Source organism: Erythrolamprus reginae, chromosome 10, assembly GCF_031021105.1.
Source record: "Erythrolamprus reginae isolate rEryReg1 chromosome 10, rEryReg1.hap1, whole genome shotgun sequence".
Lineage (NCBI taxonomy): Eukaryota > Metazoa > Chordata > Lepidosauria > Squamata > Dipsadidae > Erythrolamprus > Erythrolamprus reginae.
Genome location: NC_091959.1, coordinates 44,215,776 through 44,236,119, shown reverse-complemented (window position 1 = coordinate 44,236,119; position 20,344 = coordinate 44,215,776). Strand labels below are relative to the sequence as shown.

General features: G+C 41.4%; 1 protein-coding gene across 2 annotated transcripts in view; it reads right to left on the bottom strand.

Moving 5' to 3' along the window:
- The window catches only part of TBX5 (T-box transcription factor 5), a 56,608-nt gene that overhangs the window by 32,309 nt on the left and 3,955 nt on the right, over positions 1-20,344 (bottom strand). Inside the window, exons 1-3 of one of the 2 annotated variants that reach the window (XM_070762293.1) lie at positions 14,383-14,671; positions 8,000-8,166; positions 824-918 (exon numbers count right to left, since the gene is read on the bottom strand). In XM_070762293.1, the coding sequence (XP_070618394.1) occupies positions 824-918; positions 8,000-8,149 (245 nt within the window). In that variant the 5' untranslated portion in view covers positions 8,150-8,166; positions 14,383-14,671. Of the gene's footprint in view, positions 1-823; positions 919-7,999; positions 8,167-14,382; positions 14,672-20,344 lie in introns of those variants that run through there. The other variant, XM_070762294.1, reaches the window with a different exon arrangement.

Sequence of the window (20,344 nt, the reverse complement as noted above, 5' to 3'; positions counted from 1 at the left end):
GAGGAGAGGAAAAGAGAAAAGAAGAGAAGAGACATTAGAGGAGAGGAGAAGAGAGAAGAGAAGAGAAGTGAAGAGAGATAGAGGAGAGGAAAAGAGAAAAGAAGAGAAGAGACATTAGAAGAGAGGAGAAGAGAGAAGAGAAGAGAGATAGAGGAGAGAAGAGAAAAGGGGAGAAGAGAAGAGACATTAGAGGAGAGAAGAGAGAAGAGAAGAAAGAGAAGAGAAGAGAGATAGAGGAGAGGAGAAGAGAAAAGAAGAGAAGGGACATTAGAAGAGAGGAGAAGAGAGAAGAGAAGAGAGATAGAGGAGAGGAGAAGAGAAAAGGGGAGAAAAGAAAAGAAGAGACATTAGAGGAGAGGAGAAGAGAGAAGAGAAAAGAAGAGACATTACAGGAGAGGAGAAGAGAAAAGAGAAAAGGGGAGAAGAGAAAAAAAGAGACATTAGAGGAGAGGAGAAGAGAAAAGAGAAAAGGGGAGAAGAGAAGAGCCATTAGAGGAGAGGAGAGAAGAGAAGGAAGAGAAGAGAAGAAAGAGAAGAGAAGGTGAGGGGGTGGAATTTGAGTATATAAACACATTTTTATATATTTTATATATGCTTGTGTACAAATATATTGCCTCCACTTATATAGTAGAAATTTTATGGAAGGGAGGGAGGGAGGGAGGAATCTTGAAATGTACCTGGTTCACTCTCATCCCAGATAAACTGTTTAAAACATAACTTATTTCCTTAAAAAATATAATCCCTCACTTTTTCTGTGGTAGACAACTACAGTCATTTTCTGGATTTTTTTTTTCTCCTTTCCCTTTGTCTCTCTGGATCTTACCTTCCAGCTTTGGTTATAATCATTTCTGTTCCCACGTCGTGAAATTTGAGCCATAGCTCTCGTTCATGTAAAAATACTTTGATTCCTTCCATTCCCTGGGAAGAAAAAATACCAAAAAAAAAAAATCATTTTTCCATCACTCTGTCTCTCCCTCTCTCTCCCGTGAATATGTTTCTATCCAAAAAACACACATACAACTTATATAACTGATATGTATATATAAAATTATATATTTTATATTACAAGGCAAAGGGTGCAGGTTCAGGTCCCATGAGGGTATGGCTAGCTGATGAACCAAAATAAGGCCGAAATAGATCTATCCTAGTCTCCCTTAATTTTCAAATTCAGCAAAAACATGTGACACACACTCACACACACACACACATACATACATACATACATACATACATGCATGCATACATATATATATGTACAGTACTGCTCAAAAAAATAAAGGGAACACTCAAATAACACATCCTAGATCTGAATGAATGAAATATTCTCTTTGAATATTTCATTTGCACAACTATTCCATTTGCACAACAGCACGTGAAATTGACTGTTAATCGTGTTGCTTCCTAAGTGGGCAGTTTGATTTCACAGAAGTTTGATTTACTTGGAGTTGTATTCTGTTTTTTAACCCTGCTGTTCTGTTCGAAAAACCTCCCTAATCTTATGTTCCCGGGTCTATTTGACCCGGACTGCAAATTGATCATTTTAGGTACTTATATTTGGTCTTTTTGAAAGCTTTTTTCACCTGGAAACAAGATTGAACATTTCTGCACACAATGGAATGAAAATTGAACTGAAAAAAATAATCCTTATTGGTTTATTTTGCTCATAAATGGCCCCCCATGCTTATAGTCAAATAGGCTTATACTCGAGTAGGTTTATACTCGAGTATAAAATGATATGGTCTTATATTCAAAAATAAACCAATAAGAATCATTTTTTTCAGTTCATTTCTATTTTTCTTATGTTTAGGATTGTTCAATTTAGTATATCAAAACTTTTGGGTTTATTGATAATTTTGCCTGCAAAATGCATTCTATTTTACTATTCTATTTTGGTGTGGGATTGGTAGCTTGAACCTTTCTGAACATAATGATATGAAAATTGAACTGAAAAAAATGATCCTTATTGGTTTATTTTGCTCATAAATGGGCCCCCATGCTTATACTCAAATAGGCTTATACTCGAGTAGGCTTATACTCGAGTATAAAACAATATGGTCTTATATTCAAAAATAAACCAATAAGAATCATTTTTTTCAGTTCATTTATATTTTTCCTATGTTCAGGATTGTTCAATTTAGTATATCAAACCTTTTGGGGGGAAATTCCTTAGGGATTTGTGGCCTTAAAAAATATAAATTGACATGAAATTCAGAAAGGATGGGGGGGAGGGGATTTTGATCAAAATAAAAAGATAAGTCTCAATTTTTCCAGTTCAATTTTCATATCATTATGTTCATAGATGTTCAAACTAGTTTTCCAGTTGAAAATGTTTTCAAAAAGATCAAATTCAAGTACCTAAAAAAAATATTTTTGGTCCGGTCATATACGAACAGAAACAGACTCGAAGTGATGATTTTTTTTTGCCCAGAAAAGAATTAGCCACCACCCCAAAAATATTTTTTTGATGATCAGCATCGTTAAATTGAGTAAATGAATGCCTAAGATTTTAAAGAATATTTCGGATTTGGAGCATTAAAAAATAAAAAGTGAAAATGGTTGCAAGCAGTCGAGGGGGGGGGAGGCCTTATTTCTGATGTTAAAAAACCAGTAAGAATCATTTTTTTTCAGTTCCTTTATATTTTTCTTATATTCAGAAATGTTCAAGCTACCAATCCCACACCAACTTCAGTAAAATAGAATGCATTTTGCAAGCAAAACTATCCATAAATTGAAAAACATTTCACAAAAAATGGGGGGGAGGCACATTTATGTGCAAAATAAACCAATAAGGATTAATTTTTTCAGTTCAATTTTCATATCATTGTGTGCAGAAATGTTCAGACTACTTTCCAAGTGAAAAAAGCTTTCAAAAAGACCAAACATAAGCACTGCAAATGAAGAGTTTTCGGTCCGGGTCAGGGTGACCCGGGAACAGAAGATTTGTAACTTTTTTTGCCCAGCAAAAACTAAGCCCCCCACCCCCCAAAAAAAATTCTCATAGAGAGAACCCCTGAAATGATGAAAAGTCATGAAATTTCAAGTTTCAGATATGCAGGGAAAATTTTGTACAGGGACTCAAACTTGGCTTCGGGTCACATACGACCCGAACAGAACAGCAGGGTTTCCTTTATTTTTTTCAGCAGTGTATATATATTTACTGAAACGAGCAGCCATACAAACTGAACATACAAATAAATCTATATAAAACCAGAAGAACTTCCAACTACAAAGATAGTCAAGGTGTTTCACCCAGGACCCCCCCCCCACTTAATGTTACTATTCGGTCTCTGTTCTAGGACATTTGTTTCTAATGGACATTGTACCCCCCCAATGACCATCGATACAAGTTTGCAGATTAGGGGACTGGAGGGTAAAACATATGAAGAACGGTTGCAGGAACTGGGCATGGCTAGTTTAATGAAAAGAAGGACCAGGGGAGACATGATAGAAGCCTTCCAATATCTCAGGGGTTGCCACAAAGAAGAAGGAGTCAACCTATTTTCCAAAGCAGCTGAAGGTAGAACAAGAAACAATGGGTGGAAACTAAACAAGGAGAGAATCAACTTAGAACTAAGGAGAAATTTCCTGGCAGTCAGAACGGTTGATCAGTGGAACAGCTCGCCTCCAGAAGTTGTGAATGCTCCAACACTGGAAGTTTTTAAGCAGATGTTGGATAACCATCTGTCTGAGGTAGTGTAGGTTTTCCTGCCTAAACAGGGGGTTGGACTAGAAGACCTCCAAGGTCCCTTCCAACTCTGTTACCAATATTATTACCCCAAGAAAGAAATACACCCAAGAAACGAAAAGAAAAAACAATAAATAGACACCATCAAGTTCACACATGCTTTTATAATGCACATGACTTTTGCTTCCTTCCCAAACCACCAGTTCCTTTCTTCGGATGGATGGATGGATGGATGGATGGATGGATGGATGGATGGATGGATGGATGGATGGATGGATGGTTGGATTGGTGGGGGGTGGATTGAGTTATTAGTTAGTTAGTTAGTTAGTTAGTTAGTTAGTTAGTTAGTTAGTTATTGGATTTCTATGCCGCCTCTCTCCAAAGACTCGGGGCAGCTTACAACATATCAAAAAGAAACAATAAAATACAGTAAGCTAAATCCAATTAATTAAAAAATCAAAATGGAAGGAAGGCAGGAAGGCAGGAAGGAATATTATTATTATTATTATTATTATTATTATTATTATTATTATTATTATTATTATTATTATATTTTTATTCATTAAACATGAAACTCAGTCAAATGAACATTTCTCAAAGGGTTACAAATACCACTGATGGGTACTACTACTACTACTACTACTACTACTACTACTACTACTTTCTCTTTTATTCATTAAACATGAAACTCAGTCAACTGAACATTTTACAAAGGGTCACAAATACCACTGACTGGTATTACTATTACTGTTACTATTACTATTACTACTACTACTACTACTACTACTATTATTATCTCTTTTATTCATTAAACATGAAACTCAGTCAACTGAACATTTTAAAAAGGGTCACAAATACTGGTGGTACTACTACTACTACTACTATTACTACTACTACTACCGCTGTTGTTGTTATTTTATTCACAAAAAACAGTGATACACAGCAAATGAGATTTATATGTTGGATTTCGTATCACAGTATTACAAGTCGAACACTTGTAAAGAGAGAAAGAGAGAAAGAGAGGGAGAGAAAAAGAAAGAAAGAGAGAGAGAAAGAAAGAAAGACCCCCCCCTCTTGCAAGGGATCCACAATTTGGGTTTCTCATCCTCATTTTAATGATAAATCACTGGGAATCCGGCAGCATATACTGTACACTTAATATTCTTTCACTACCACCACGTGTAGACAAATCAGCTTGTAAGAAGGAAACATTTAATCCTCCTCTCTCTCTCTCTCTCTCCCTCTCTCTCCCTCCCTCCCTCCCTCACTCCCACCCCCTTCTCTCTCTCATTAATTGGTAGGCAAGGAAAGAGATTAGAAAGCAAACCTTCATCCTTAATCACCAATGAACAGATGTCGGGACTTTGGGAAGAAAACAAAATAAAATAAAAATAAAACAGCCCCAGCTTTTCAAGAGGCAAACCCTGCAGGCAGCTCGCTCGGTCCGCAAAGATCCGCGGAGAAGCGCGGGATCCCAATCTGTAGGGTTTTTGGGGGAACAACCAAACTACGACCGGACTGTCGCTGCTGCTTGCTCCGGAGATTCATTTCGGCCGGGGGGGATGATAGGGGTGTTGGAGACAGAGAGAAAGAGAGGCAGAGCCAAGGTCAGGAAATTTTGGAATAAAAGGCACCCCCAATTCGCGGGGGGGGGGGGAGGTCTCCTCTCCGTTTGCGCGGAGCCCCGTTCCAAGGAGCCGCTAAATCGGATTAAAAACAAACCCGGCGTCCTCTCCTACTCGCCCCCCTGGGGGGGGGAGCCAAAACAAAAAGCTTGCCGGAGTCCCCAAGAGGGACCCCCCATTTTTAAAAATCCAGACGGAGGGGAACTTTCCCCGCGACCGTCCATCGCCCCGCAACCCGAGTGTGGAGCGGCGGCGCGATCGATCAAGCCAGCTTTCTTTGTTTAGACGTTTTTGGATTTCAGGACAGAGGTGGGTGGGAGAGAGAAAGAGAGGTTAGGAGACCTGGACCCTCCCCACCAGCGCCATCCCCTCCCCGGGGACCCCCACCCCTCCTTGGGCTTAATAATCATAATTATAATATTTGCATTGCATTGGCATCTTTCAAGTCTCGAAAGACCGTGGGATCCTGCTCTGGATTCCCCCAGAATTATAATATTTATTTATTTGATGGATATGCGCCTTGGGGGCCGTTTCAACACATCTGGAGACAGGAAAGTGCTGGCATCTCTTTGCGAGGCTCCCTTGAACCCCAATATAGGAAGGAAGGAAGTTTGCAAGTAGTAAATTAAGGAAAGAAGAAACGAAAGAAGGAAGGAAGGACTTTTGCAATATGGGAAGGAAGGAAGGAAGGAAGGAAGTTTGCAATTAGTAAATTAAGGAGAGAAGATATGAAGGAAGGAAGGAAGGAAGGAAGGAAGGAAGGAAGTTTGCAATTAGTAAATTAAGGAGAGAAGAAATGAAAGAAGGAAGGAAGGAAAGAAGGAAGGAAAGGAGGAGGGAAGTTTGCACTTAGTAAATTAAGGAAAGAAGAAATGAAAGGAGGAAGAACTTTTGCAATATAGGAAGAAAGGAAGGAAGGAAGTTTGCAATTAGTAAATTAAGGAAAGAAGAAACGGAAGAAGGAAGGACTTTTGCAATATAGGAAGGGAGGAAGGAAGGAAGTTTGCAACTAGTAAATTAAGGAGAGAAAAATGAAAGAAGGAAGGAAGGAAGGAAGTTTGCAATTAGTAAATTAAGGAAAGAAGAACCAAAAGAAGGAAGGACGTTTGCAAAACGCCTGGTCTGGATACTGGAAGTGCGTTGCTGGCATTGACGAAAATCAGGCGGGTCAGTTGCAAGAGGTGGCTCTAATTTGGAAGGGCTGGCATCTCTTTGCCAGGCTCCCTTGAACCCCACTAAAATGTCCACATCTGTCTACCCCCAGGCCTCGGGGGAAGGACTCTCTGGCTGGATAAAAGGGGCAAATCCCATCTAAACATCTGGTTGACTGCGCAATGAACCGCAATAATAGGCAGATGTTTGATGGGGGGGGTTCAAAAGTATGATTTCAGCAACATCTGTCTAACCGAATCCTTGGGAAGTGAGTGGATTAAAAAACACCAAATCCATGCCTAAACTTATTATTACTTATTACTATCATCCGTAATTCTTCCTAAAGCCCGCTTGGAAACAGAACTCCTCCGAAGGATAAATGAGTGTGGATAATTGTTTTAATGTATTGGGGTTTTAGATCTGATTTTAAAATTTAGATTTCTTAGGCGTTGTGTTTTTTTACCTATTTTGTTGTGAGACGCCCTGAATCTGCGGAGAAGGGCTGCATAGAAATCTAATTGATAAATAAATAATAAATAATAATGTTCCAGGAGATTCTCTAGGCCAGAGGTCTTCAAATTTTAAGGCTTGTGGACTTTAATCCTCCAACCAGCAAAGCTCCCAGAATTCTGGAGCAAAGCTGCCTAGAGAATTCAGGGAATTGAAATCTACACGTCTTAAAGTTGCCAAGTTTGGGGGACCCCTGCTCTGGGCTCTTGGCAAGCGACAATAATAAGAGCGAGAATGGCCAGAGGTTTTAATTATTCCTATAACCTGCAGGAAGGAGAAGAAAGGAGGGGGAAGGAGAAAGAAGAAAAAGTGAAGTATAAAATAAAGAGAGGAAAGGAAGACAAATAGGAAGACGGAAAGAGGTGGAGAAGGAAAAGGAGATGGGAGAAAAGGAGAAAAAAGGAAGGAAGAACGAGAAGGAAAAAGGGAAAGGGAAGGAGAAGGAAGGAAGAGGAGAAGGAGAAATTGGGGAAGGAGAAAGAGTGTGTGTGAAAGAAAGAGAGAGAGAAAGAGAAAGAGAAAGAGTACATTAAAGAAAAAGAGAGAGAGAGAGAGAAAGATAAGAGAAAGAAAAACACAGAGAGAAAGAGACTGTGAAAAAAGAGAGAGAGAAAAAGAGAGATGAAAGCGATGAGAGAGAAAGAGAGAGAGGAAAGAGAGAAAGTGATGATAGAGAGAGATGAGAGAGAGAGAGAAAGAGAGGAGAGAGAGAGAGAGAGAAAGAGAAAGAGAGAATGAAAGTGTGTGTGTGTGAAAGAAAGAGAGAGAGAAAGAGATGAGAGAGAAAGAGAGAGAGTGTGTGAAAGAGAGAGAAAAGAGAGAAAGAGATAAGAGACAGAGAAAGAAAGGGAGAGAGAGAAAGAGAGGGGGAAAAGAAAGAGTAAGAGAGAGTGGGAAAGAGAAAAAGAGATAGATAAGAGAGAAAGAGAGAGGGAGAAGGAGAGTTAATCAAACCAGGTCCCTTTTATTATTATTGCCATTGCAATGGCCAAACATCTCCTCCCTGCCCCCTCGTGCCCCCCCTTACCTGCTGGGTGAAGGCTGGTTGGGGGGAGGCCGGCTGCTTACTACTGGTGCCCCCCAACTGCCCCTCCGTCTTGTCTTCCGGGCTCAGTTGCTTCGGAGACGAATCCCCTGGTGTGGCCGCCAGTCCGAAGTCTTCCTCCGTCCCTGCCATCGTCCAGCCTACCTTTGCTACAGGAAGACAGAAGGGACTGATGAGGAATAAGGACAAGATATCCCCCCCACCCTCTTCTGCCAAGTGAGAAACCAATGGGGGAGGGGGCGCCTAGGTTTCGCCACCCTGTCAGTGCCAGTCCTCAACCAAAAGCCATTTGAAATGCACCGGCCAACGATGGAGGTCCAGAGACAACCATCCCCCCAGCAGGGGAGCCGCAGAAATCCAGAAATGGACAGTGAGCATCTTTCCCACCTAATCACCCACCCCCAAGTTGCCCCACCCAAAAGATGACATTACAAACTAGCATTGAAGCGAGAATGTTAAAATATTCTGCCTAGCGCCCTACAGGGTGCCAAGACCAGTCTTCTCAATTTTGGTGTAAATACCCCTGGGAGAATGTTCTTAAGTACTTATTTGATTATTTGATTATTTCGTTATTTTGTTATTTAGTTATTTGGTTGTTTGGTTATTCGGTTATTCGGTTATTCCATTATTTAATTTGTCACGTACGTACGTACTGGTAGTATACAAAGAAATAGCACTGTTTATGCGCATGATATTGGTGCTAATAAGAGATAAATTACAACAGGAACCATAGGCCGCTGGTGTACTTATGCACGCCCCTTAATGTACGTGTTCCTGGAGTTAAGAATGCTCAACTAATCCAAATTGGGCTTGAAAAATCTCACTGCCCCGAGGATTAAATTCAGTCCCAGGCTTAGAATTAGGTCATTGTTTGTTTCCGTGTTTGTTTATTCTATTATTCCATTATTCCACTATTCCATTGTATTCCATTATTCCACTATTCCACTATTCCACTATTCCATTATTCCACTGTTCCACTATTCCATTATTTCATTATTCCATTATTCCATTATTCTATTATTCCATTATTCCATTATTCCATTATTCCACTATTCCATTATTTAAATAGTAACATACGTATTGGTAGTATAAATAACAATGTTCATATACATGATATGAAGAATTAGGTCATTGTTTGTTTCCTTGTTTGTTTACTCTATTATTCCACTATTCCACTATTCCACTATTCCACTATTCCACTATTCCACTATTCCACTATTCCATTATTCCACTATTCCACTATTCCATTATTCCACTATTCCACTATTCCATTATTCCACTACTCCATTATTCCACTATTCCACTATTCCATTATTCCACTATTCCATTATTCCACTATTCCATTATTCTAGTATTCCAGTATTCCACTATTCCACTATTCCACTATTCCACTATTTAAATTGTAACATACGTATTGGTAGTATAAATAACAATGTTCATATACATGATATTGGTACTAATAAGAGAGAAATTTAGGGCAGGAATGGTAGGCCCGCTGGTGCACTTATGTACATGTTCCCGGAGTTAAGAATGCTCAACTAATCCAGATTGGTCTTGAAAAATCTCACTCCCTAGGGGTGTAAATTCAATCCCAGGCTTAGAATTAGGCCAGACGGTTGTTTGGAAGTAGGGGAATATAATCCTGATGAGAGATTAACCGAAAACCTGGATATATAATGTGCATTATGGAAAATTTGCATTGACAAATGACTAGCGCTCTATACGTATTTTTTCCCCCACTGAGGTTGGGTTCCCACAATATGTTAAACCTGGGTTTGCAAATATGGTGGCGTTCCTGCCTATACCCTGTACGAGAAAAAACACCAGCCCTATGGTGACTTTGCAAAATAGGGTAGCTTGCAAAAAGCATGTTTTAAAACCAGAGGAGGCTGAATAAAATAGGCTAAATTTTTTTTTAAATCTCCCAGTTCCTCAATACAAGCTAGTTAATTGTGTGAATGCTCCCCCCCAGCGCCCAAAGTATGTTATTCTAGTTGTGCGTACTTCCCTTTCTAGAGGCTGTAATATTTAACACCACATTACAACCACGCGATTATCCAGACATAAATATGTCTCTTGTTAATCCTTTCCTCTCACACATAAATACACATACAGTGTTAGGCCCATGATTTCACACAACCCAAGGTTGTTTTGTTTGCAACGCAAGCTGCGCCTTCACACAGTGATGTTCTACGGGAAAACTGTGTGTGTGTTTATGAGAAACAGGCATCCCCCCAAACGAGTCAGGTCGAAAGGAACTGATCCGCAGGGTGTGTGAATACAATTACTACCGGTAGCAGTTTCATTGTTTAAGCTTGTTTCTAAGTAAGGGCCTGTGGAGTTACATTGGAGTGTTCAGTCAGGAGTGTGAGTATGTGTGTGTGTAGAAGGAAGGAAAGAAAGAAGGAAGGAGAGAAGGAGAGAAGGAGGATAGGAAGGAAGGAAGGAGGGAAGGAAGGAAGGAAGAAAGAAAGAAAGAAAGGAGGATAGGAAGGAAGGAGGATAGGAAGGAAGGAGGATAGGAAGGAAGGAATGAAAGTGAAACAAAGAAGGAAGGAAAGAAGAGAAATAGGAAAATGGATAGCAAAGGGAAAATAAAAATAAAAACAAGCTCCTAGTCCTCCGTAAGCAGGCGGACATGTTGGATTATTGCACGCCTAGAAAATGTACAGTACTGTATATCAAATTCATAGTCGATAAGTTTTCTAACCGAAACAGTCCTTCCGTTTCTCCTTTCTCAGTTTTACTCCTGCTTTTCAAAATGTCAAATTATATATTTTGTTTTAAACCTGCCTCGATGTCTTTTTATTTTTAAAATTATTATGAATCTACAAAGGAAGGGACAGAAAAGCGATGAGGATTTTTGCCTCTAGAAAGGAAGAAGAAAAGGAACAAGTATATTTTTACCTCTACATTGAAGTCTGGGCAAAGAGTAAGAGATGTCTGAAGGAAGGTTGTAAGTTACAACATGGAGGAAAGGGGAAGAGACAGGGAGATATCCACTCCTTGCATTCAAGAACAAAATATGAATTTATCCCCAAGCATCACCCAATTATAAGGTCTATAAATTTGGCCTCCGGGGGAATTTTAGCCTAGCCCTAGGATTTTAACTTTATTGTTGTCTTTTCACAGTCAAACCTGAAATAATAATAATTAAAAAAACAAATACAAAGTAAGAAGAAAAATATAGGAAGCAAAGTTAAACCACACCAGTTCTCAATAAAACATAAAATTCCTATCAACTACCAAGCACTCTTTATACGTAATTCACTTCCTTGTGAGTAATTTTGACTTCTAAGCCAAATTCAAGCCTTTGCAAATCTAAATACAGAGTAACGTCCAAGTAAAATAAAATCTAAACCTACATTTGATATATTCCTACTCAGAAAGAAAACTCATCAAGATCAGGGGGATTTGTTATAGAGAAAAGGCCATTTCCAAATCCAAACTGAGTGAAATATTTTCTGCATTTACTTGGAAGAAGGAACTGAAATGGAAAAAGCTGTATTCGCATTCTAAATAAAACCCGGATTAAAATCTTACAGTTAAGATTAACTTGGAAGGGGAGGTGGGGGTTGTGATGTGGGAACTTACTAAAATCTACAACAAATTAAAATTAAAACAAAATGCCCAACTGAAATAAATTACATTTTAATGCTGCCAGAATATATATTAAAACAGTAAAAAAAAAAGCTTGTATTCAATCTCAATAATGTAATATTTTTTTTAAAGCTTTGGGATGGGAAGAATATTTAAACAACTATGTTAAAGTAGTATAATATATTTAAAATTTATTTATCTATCTATCATCTGTCTATCCATCCATCCATCCATGATCCATCCACACTTTATACACATACCAAAACGTAAATAATTTTACTCAATATTGATAAGGGATATTTTTAAAAAGCTTTGGGACGAGGAGAGGAATATTTAAACGATTCTAATAAAGTAGTATAATATATTTACATTATCTAGTTAGCTAGCTACATTTTATATACAAACCGAGACATAAAAACGTTTACTCGATATTAATCAATATTGAGTAATATTGAGTAAATATTGAGTAATATTAAATATTTTAAAAATAGCTTTGGAATAGCTAAGAGGAATATTTAAGCAATTATATTAAAGTAGCATAATATTATCTATTTATAGCTTTGAGATGGAAAAAATATTTTAATATATTAAAATACAATACTGTATAGTTAAAATACCTATCTAACATCTCTCTCTCTCTCTCTCTCTCTCTCTCTCTCTCTCTCTCTCTCTCTCTATCTATCTATCTATCTATCTATCTATCTATCTTCTATTCTCTATTTACAGTATGTATATATATATATATATATACACACCACATTTTAAAAACGTTAAGATATCAATTTCCCAAACATAATTAATGGCAGGCTTTGAGACAAGAGGATAAACCGCTGTCTCCAGGTTGGATATATATTCAGCCGACCTGGATTTCATTTTTCTTCAAAGGGATAAACCTTTCAATTGAGTTATTTTTAAAACATAATAAATTCTCTCATATAGTAAATTCTCTTTTGGCCTGCACTGGACTCACGCAAGAGGGCTGCACTAGGAGTTGGGGGAAATATATTAGGATATGTATATTCCAGATTGATCATCTCTCTCTCCATCCATCCATCCATCCATCAGTCCATTCTCAATCTCTCTTTCTTTCTTTCTCTCTCTCTCTCTTTCTTTCTCTATCTACAGTATCTATCTATCTATCTATCTATCTATCTTCTATATCTATCACTTATCTATCTATCTATCCATCCGTCCATTTTCCATCTTTCTTTCTTTCTCTATCCTATCTATCTATCTATCTATCTATCTATCTATCTATCTATCTATCTATCTATCTATCTATCTATCTATCAATTCCCAGACGTGATTTATAAAGTTTTGGGTTTCCAACTGACCCCCAACGCAAGGGAGAGTGACATGAGAAATTGATGGGACGGGAGAGCGAGTCCCCCTCGCCTAAGGACCGCGGGAGCACCGAGGTCATTTCAAACCCAGGCCGGCTCATTCTCCACCGTGCATCGCAAACCGGCGACTATTCCAAAGAGAAGGAAAAACCGGTAAAAGGTGGAGCACACTTCTAGCTCAGGTTCCTAGGGAATTACTATTATTATTATTTATTAGATTTGTGTGCCACCCGACTCCGAAGACTCGAGGCGGCTAACAGGATGCAATATAAAACAGTGAATACAAAACAAATCTAATTAGTTAAAAAACTACGTAAGCTAAAAACCCAAATATTAAAATCAATCAAGCAATTCAATCACAGCCATACATCACATTTATTGGGCAGGATATTATTATTATTATTATTATTATTATTATTATTATTATTATTATTATTATTATTATTATCATTATCATTATCATTATCATTATCATTATTATTATTATTATTTGTAGCTCCGGTTTGGCAATGTTTCCTAGATTTTGCAAGAAAAGGCCTGCAAAGAAAACTCCGAAGGTTGCAGGAGCCTTTTTTCGGATCGAGGAAAAGGGGGTCGTTGGGGACTCCGCTCGCCTCGGAGGCAGGGGGCTTCGGGGCGGGGGGGGGGAGAAACCGCCGCCGTTGGGGAGAAGGGGAAGGAGACCCCGCCGCGCCGCAAAGGCAGCCCGTAGCGTTTGGAATTTTTGCGCCCGTTACGACGTTTCTCTTCCCCGGGAATTGGGTGGGGGGCTGCGTAAGGAGACTATTTATTTATCTTATTTATTCAATTGTTATGCTTTGGGGACTTTAGGCGGCTGGGGGGGGGGATCTTCGATCGAAAGATGCAAGAAATCAGAAAAAGAGAGGATCCTTCCTTCCAAGCTGAACGCCGCGCGCTTTCTAAAGCCCCGATCCTCTCCCTTCCTTTCCCCCCACCCTCTGAAATTTGGAGCAAAAGGCGCGCAGACCACCGCTTTGGAAGCAAGCAAGGCCTCTCGGGCCGAGGCTGGCAGCTTGGATCGCGCCAAGCGGCCTGGTGGCACCGAGGCGCAAACAATGGAAAGAAATCCCCCCCCCCCTTTGCTTTTAAAAGCGCTCTCGTTTTAGCCCGCCTTTACGCAGCCCCCTCCGAGCCGGCCTGAAGGTTGGGGGTTTCGGCTGGGCCTGCTCCGGAGCCTTCTCCTCGCTGTGATCCCCCCTCCGCAAGCGTGCAGACACCCCCCCTTCCCACAACGGCCCCTCTCCTTCCTTCCTTCCTTCCTTCCTTCCTTCCTTCCTTCCTTCCTCCCTCCCTCCCTCCCTCCCTCCCTTGGTTCGCCTCCCGACTCCCTTGCTTCCTTCTTCCCTCCCTTGGTTCGGCTCCTTTCCACGCTAAAGCTGGCCGAGGGTGCGTTTAAGTTACCTTTGGACCGGTGTAGCCAGCGGTCCGATCACCGCATCTCCGAGGACCAGGGCTGTCGCTCTCACGCAGCGCGGGGACTCCTCCAGGATCCAGCCTCGGCCACAGCGAGAGCCCCCATCCTCTCTTGGTGGGGGGAGAAAGCGGGAGAGAAGACCCCGGTGGCCAAAAAAAAAAAAAAGCCGGGCCTGTTTTTTCACAAGAGGGTCGTTGGGAACCGCGGGTCCCTTCCTTCCCAACAGCCGTGCGCCTTCGCCACTCTTCCTCTTTCTCGCGCTCGCTCGCTCGCCCCTCCGAGGCGGCTGGGCCAAGCGCGTGCACGCGCGGAGCAACACGGATCGGGCCCCCCCTTTCCTCCTCTTCCTCCCCCCCCCCCCGCCGCTCGACACCTTTTTCTTCTCTTCCTCCGCCGCTTGCCCCCCTTTTTTCCTCCAGACCTCTCCAAAAAGCGCACGGGGTGGTTTGGAATAAATAAAACGGAACGGGATTGGAATGAGAGGGGCGGCGGCGGGAGGGGGATTTGACGGGGTGGGTGGGGTGGAATAGCGGCGAGATCTCCTCCAGGAGCAGGTTGGCTAACCGAGGCGCGAAAGGGTGGGAGGAAGAGGCGCCCGGGAACCCGAGAAAAGAAACGAGCGCTGGGGACGTTTTAGTCTCCAGCCCCAGTGCGCCGAGGCGAAGGAAACGGACGCTTTGCAGGCCAACCAGCTGCGACTATTACACTGGAGGCTTTCTCTGGTCGGCCTTTCTCAGACCCTCCTTCGCCTGCCTCTCTTCCCCCCACCCCCCGCTCGGTTATTCTTCTAAGCAAAGCGAGCACCGTCGCCAAGATTGTCTTCCTTCCTTCCTTCCTTCCTTCCTTCCTTCCTTCCTTCCATCCTTCCTTCCTTCCTTCCTTCCTTCCTTCCTTCCTCCTTCCCTCCCTCCTTCCCTCCTCCCCTTTCCCGTCTCTCTCTTAACTCTCTCCTATCCCCGTCTCATCTCGCCCCTCCTCTCGGATTCTGTCTCCAGTTTCTATCCATCTTTCTCAAGTTAAAAAAAGGGGGGGAAGAAGGGGGGGAGAAAGGCCCGGGGAAAGAGAGGGGAGGGAGCGTTAGAATCAAAGCTTGAGAAATATTTCTTTTTCTCCTCCTCCTTCTCCTCCTTTCTCCTTCTTCTTCTCCCCTTTGCCTCCCGCGCGCGCACGCACACCCCCCCTCTTCGCTTTCCAAAAAAAGAAGCGGTTGGCTTTCTTTTTTTTTAATAACACAAACCATACGCGGGGCGGAGGGGGGGTGTCTCACCAACTACAGTCCTCCATTATTGCTGCTTATCAAATCTCAAGAGGAGAGGGGAGGGAAGAGAGGGGAGAATAATCAAACCGCTTGTGACGGCCTTCGCTTAGTTGGAGGGCTATTTTTGGGACGGTGGGGGAGAGTCAGCTGGCAAGAAAAGGAAAGAAGGAAGAGGAAAGAAGGGAGAGAGAGAGAGAGAGATATGGGAGAGAAGCAAAGAGAAGGGGAGGAAGGAAGGAAGAGAGAGAGAAGGGAGAGAACCAAAGGGAAGGGGAGAAAGGAAGGAAGAGAGAGAAAGAGAGAGAGAGATTGGAGAGAAGCAAAGGGGGAGGAAATGAGGAAGGAAACAAGGAAGCAAGGAAGGGAGAGAGGGAGAGATGGAAGAGAAACAATGGGGAAGGAAAGAGGGGAGGAAGGAAGAAAGAAAAAGAGAGGAAGGGAGAGAGAGAGATGGGAGAGAAGCAAAGGGAAGGGGAGGAAGGAAGGAAGGAAAAGAGAGAGAAAAAGAGAGATGGAAGAGAAACAATGGGGAAGGAAAGAGGGGAGGGAGAAAGAAAGAAGAGAAGAGAAGCAAAGGGGAGGGAAGGAAGGAAAAGGGGAGGAAAGTAGGCACCGAAAGAAGACAGGACAATGAAAGCAATGGGTTTATGGATTTATGGATGAAAGAATGGAAGGGAGGAGAAAGAGGAAGGAAAGAGAGAGAGAGGAAGGGCAGAAGGAAAAAATTAAGATGAAAAAGAAAAGGGTGGTTTCTTTCCAGTTTTTCAAGGGCGCCGATTATTTTGAAAACCAAGACTAATTCTCAATATAATGTCAACCTTCCTTATAGCTTATTCCTTCACCCCTTTTGCACCACCCACCCATATAAAGGCAGAACATAAAGTTCAGGCCTTGAAGAATATACACAGCTCCGAAAACCCGGCCACACTCAAAATAAGCAAGACGTCAAAGCCGCGGAGAGGCGAAGGATCTGTTAGTATCTCCCCTTCGCCCCTCTCTCTCTCTCTCTCTCTCTCTCTCCTCTCTCTGCCTTGTAGCCTTGGGTCTCACCCTCCATCTCCCTTAATGTATTATTTCGAGGGTAAAGTTGAACAGGTCAAAGGAAAATAATCAGCTTCTCTCCCTAGTTCTGGAGTCTGGAAAAAAAAGAGCAGTTTAAATCTGGCCACATTTGTGGTGTTCTTAACAAAATAAATAAAGGCACACACACACACACACACAAACACAAAGACTTGGATTCTAGAAATGTAGCCTTCTTTCTTATTACAATCTTATTGTAATATTATTGTCTTATTACAATATGATATTATACCCTTAGTCGGGGTCGCCTATGTTTAAACCTCCCCAAGCTAAATGCAAATAAAGTTTACTGGCCCCGGGCTTTCCCCAGAAATAAGACCTTGTGTTATATTTATTTTGGATCCTGAAATAAGCGCTTGGCCTTATTGCCATGCACTCCAAAGCCCCATTAGGCTTATTATCAGGGGAGGGTCTTATTTTGAGAGAAACGAGGGGGGGGGAGAGGATAGAGAGAGATTGGGGGGGAGGGATTTCATTTTTTTAAAAAACCCTGAAATAAAACCGTTTGGCCTTATTACCATGCACTCAAAAGTCCAGTTGGGCTTAATATCAGGGGATGTTTTATTTTGCGGGAAATAGGGCAGTGAGAGGGGAGGAGATGATAGAGATAGATGAAAGAGAGAGGGGGGGAAGGAGGGAGGGAGAGAGGGAGGGATAGATGATAGATAATAGATAAGATAGATAGATAGATAGATAGATAGATGATAGAGGATAGATAGACAGACAGACAGACAGATGAAAGATAGATAGATAGAGAGAGGGAGATGAAAGATAGATAGACAGACAGACAGACAGATGAAAGATAGAGAGAGAGAGATGAAAGATAAATAGATGATAGATAGATAGATAGATAGATAGATAGATAGATAGATAGATAGATAGAGGATAGATAGATAGAGAGAGAGAGAGACAGACAGACAGACAGACAGACAGACAGACAGACAGACAGATGAAAGATAGATAGAGAGAGAGAAATGAAAGATAGATAGATAGATAGATAGATAGATAGATAGATAAATAGATGAGACAGAGAGAGACAGAGAGAGAATTTTATTTTTGAACTCTGAAATAAAAACGCTTGGCCTTATTCCATGCACTCAAAAATCCAATTAGGCTTATTATCATGGGATGTCTTATTTTGGGGGAAAACAGGGTACAAGGAAGTATGAGAGCCAGCTTGGTGGAGTTAAAGGTGCCAAGCTAGAAACTGGGAGACTGAGAGTTCTAGTTCCACCCTGCTAGGTGCCAACCCAGTCACTTTCTCTCAACCCTTGTTTGGCTTGGCTTGGTCAGAAGGTCTCAAAAGGTGACCACGTGGCTTTTGGGACACAGGTTCATAAATACTAAGCATTTGAATAGAAACGTAGAAGGATAGAAGATTGACGGCAGAAAAAGACCTCCTGGTCCATCTAGTCTGCCCTCATGCTATTTCCTGTATTTTATCTTAGGATGGAGATATGTTTATCCCAGGCATGTTTAAATTCAGTGACTTTGGATTGACCAACCACATCTGCTGGAAGTTTGTTCCAAGCATCTACTCGTCTTTCAGTCCAATAATATTTTCACATGTTGCTTCTGATCTTTCCCACAACTAACCTCAGATTGTGTCCCCTTGTTCTTGTGTTCACTTTCCTATTAAAAACACTTCCCTCCTGGACCTTCTTTAACCCTTTAACATATTTAAATGTTTCGATCATGTCCCCCCTTTCCCTTCTGTCCTCCAGACTATACAGATTGAGTTCATGAAGTCTTTCCTGATAAGTTTGATGCTTAAGACCCTTCCACCATTTTTGTAGCCCATCTTTGGACCCGTTCAATTTGATTCATATCTTTTTGTAGGTGAGGTCTCCAGAACTGGACACAGTACAAATTTTGATCACCTGATGATGGGGAGGCTGCAAAGTTCGTAACTCTGGGAAAAAAGGGTCATAAATCATTTTTTTCCCCTGAGCACTTTATAATTTTGAAGAGTCACCAAATGACCTTTTTTTGCCACTTTGCCTTCTCTAAGCAAGGTGCATTGATAAGTGGGTCCAGTTCCTCTTAGAACCCAACCTTGCTTGCAAATTGGACCTTTCTAACATTTATTTCTGTCCCTTCTCCCCATCTCAATCAAGAGTCCTGCAGCAAAATTTCAAATTGCCTTGCCTAAATTTACCATGCATCCCCAGTCATTCCCACAACCAGAAAGGATGGGTTGCATTCATACAAGAGGTTAAGTCACCTTCGGAAAAATAATAACATCCGGAACCGCCTTCTACCACACACGAATCCCAGCGGCCGATAAGGTCCCACAGAGTTGGCCTTCTCCGGGTCCCGTCGACCAAACAATGTCGTTTGGCGGGCCCCAGGGGAAGAGCCTTCTCTGTGGCGGCCCCGGCCCTCTGGAATCAACTCCCCCCAGAGATTAGAACAGCCCCCACCCTCCTTGTCTTTCGCAAATTACTCAAGACCCACCTTTGTCGCCAGGCATGGGGGAGTTAAGTTATCCTTTCCCCCTAGGCCATTACAAGTTATGTATGGTATGTTTGTGTGTATGTTTGGTTTTTATAATAAGGGTTTTTAGTTGTTTTATTAAATTGGATTGTTACATGTTGGTTTTTTATCATTGTTGTTAGCCGCCCCGAGTCTACGGAGAGGGGCAGCATACAAATCCAATAAATAAATAAATAAATAAAAATAAATAAACAAGCAAGCAAGCAAGCAAGCAAGCAAACAAACAAACAAATAGGAACCAAACCTCACCTATGGGATTTAAGTATTTTAAAACAAAAACACTTTTGTCCTTTTCAAGATGTAGTCACCAATAGCATAGCAATAGCATTTAGACTGATATGTTGCTTTGGGGTGCTTAACAGCGGTTTACAGAGAGTCAGCATATGGTCCCTAACAATCTGGGTCTTCATTGGAAGGATTTGAGGAGTTGTGGGAATAGAGCCAGGTTTGACGTGAAAAATAGATGTCTAGATCATTTTGCATTTCTGTGAACTAATCTTTGCCTTGATGCAGGATGTATTTTTTGAGCAAGAGACTGGCTTGGAAATTATTTAGGTACCAAAAATTAATTATTTTTAAGAATAACTAAACTGTGTGTTCTGTTTGCAAAAGGCAAGATGCATTGCAGCCAAAGGACACCTATCTATCTTCTTTCTTTCTTTGTTTCTTCCTTCCTTCCTTCCCTCCCTGCCTCCTTCCTTCCTTCCTTCCTTCCTTCCTTCCTTTCATCTATCTATCTGTCTGTCTGTCTGTCTATCTACCTATCTATCCTCTCCTACCTACTACCTACCTACCTACCTATCAATCAATCTATCTATCCTCACCTACCTACCCACCTACCCACCCACCCACCCACCCACTAACCAACCCACCCACCCAACCACCCACCCACCCAACCACCCAGCCACCCACCCAGCCACCTATCTATCTATCTATCTATCTATCTATCTATCTATCTATCTATCTATCTATCCTCTCCATCTATCTATCTATCCTCTCCATCTATCTATCTATCCTCTCCTATCTACCTACCTACCTACATCTATCTATCTATCTATCTATCTATCTATCTATCTATCTATCTATCTATCTATCCATCCATCCATCTATCTATC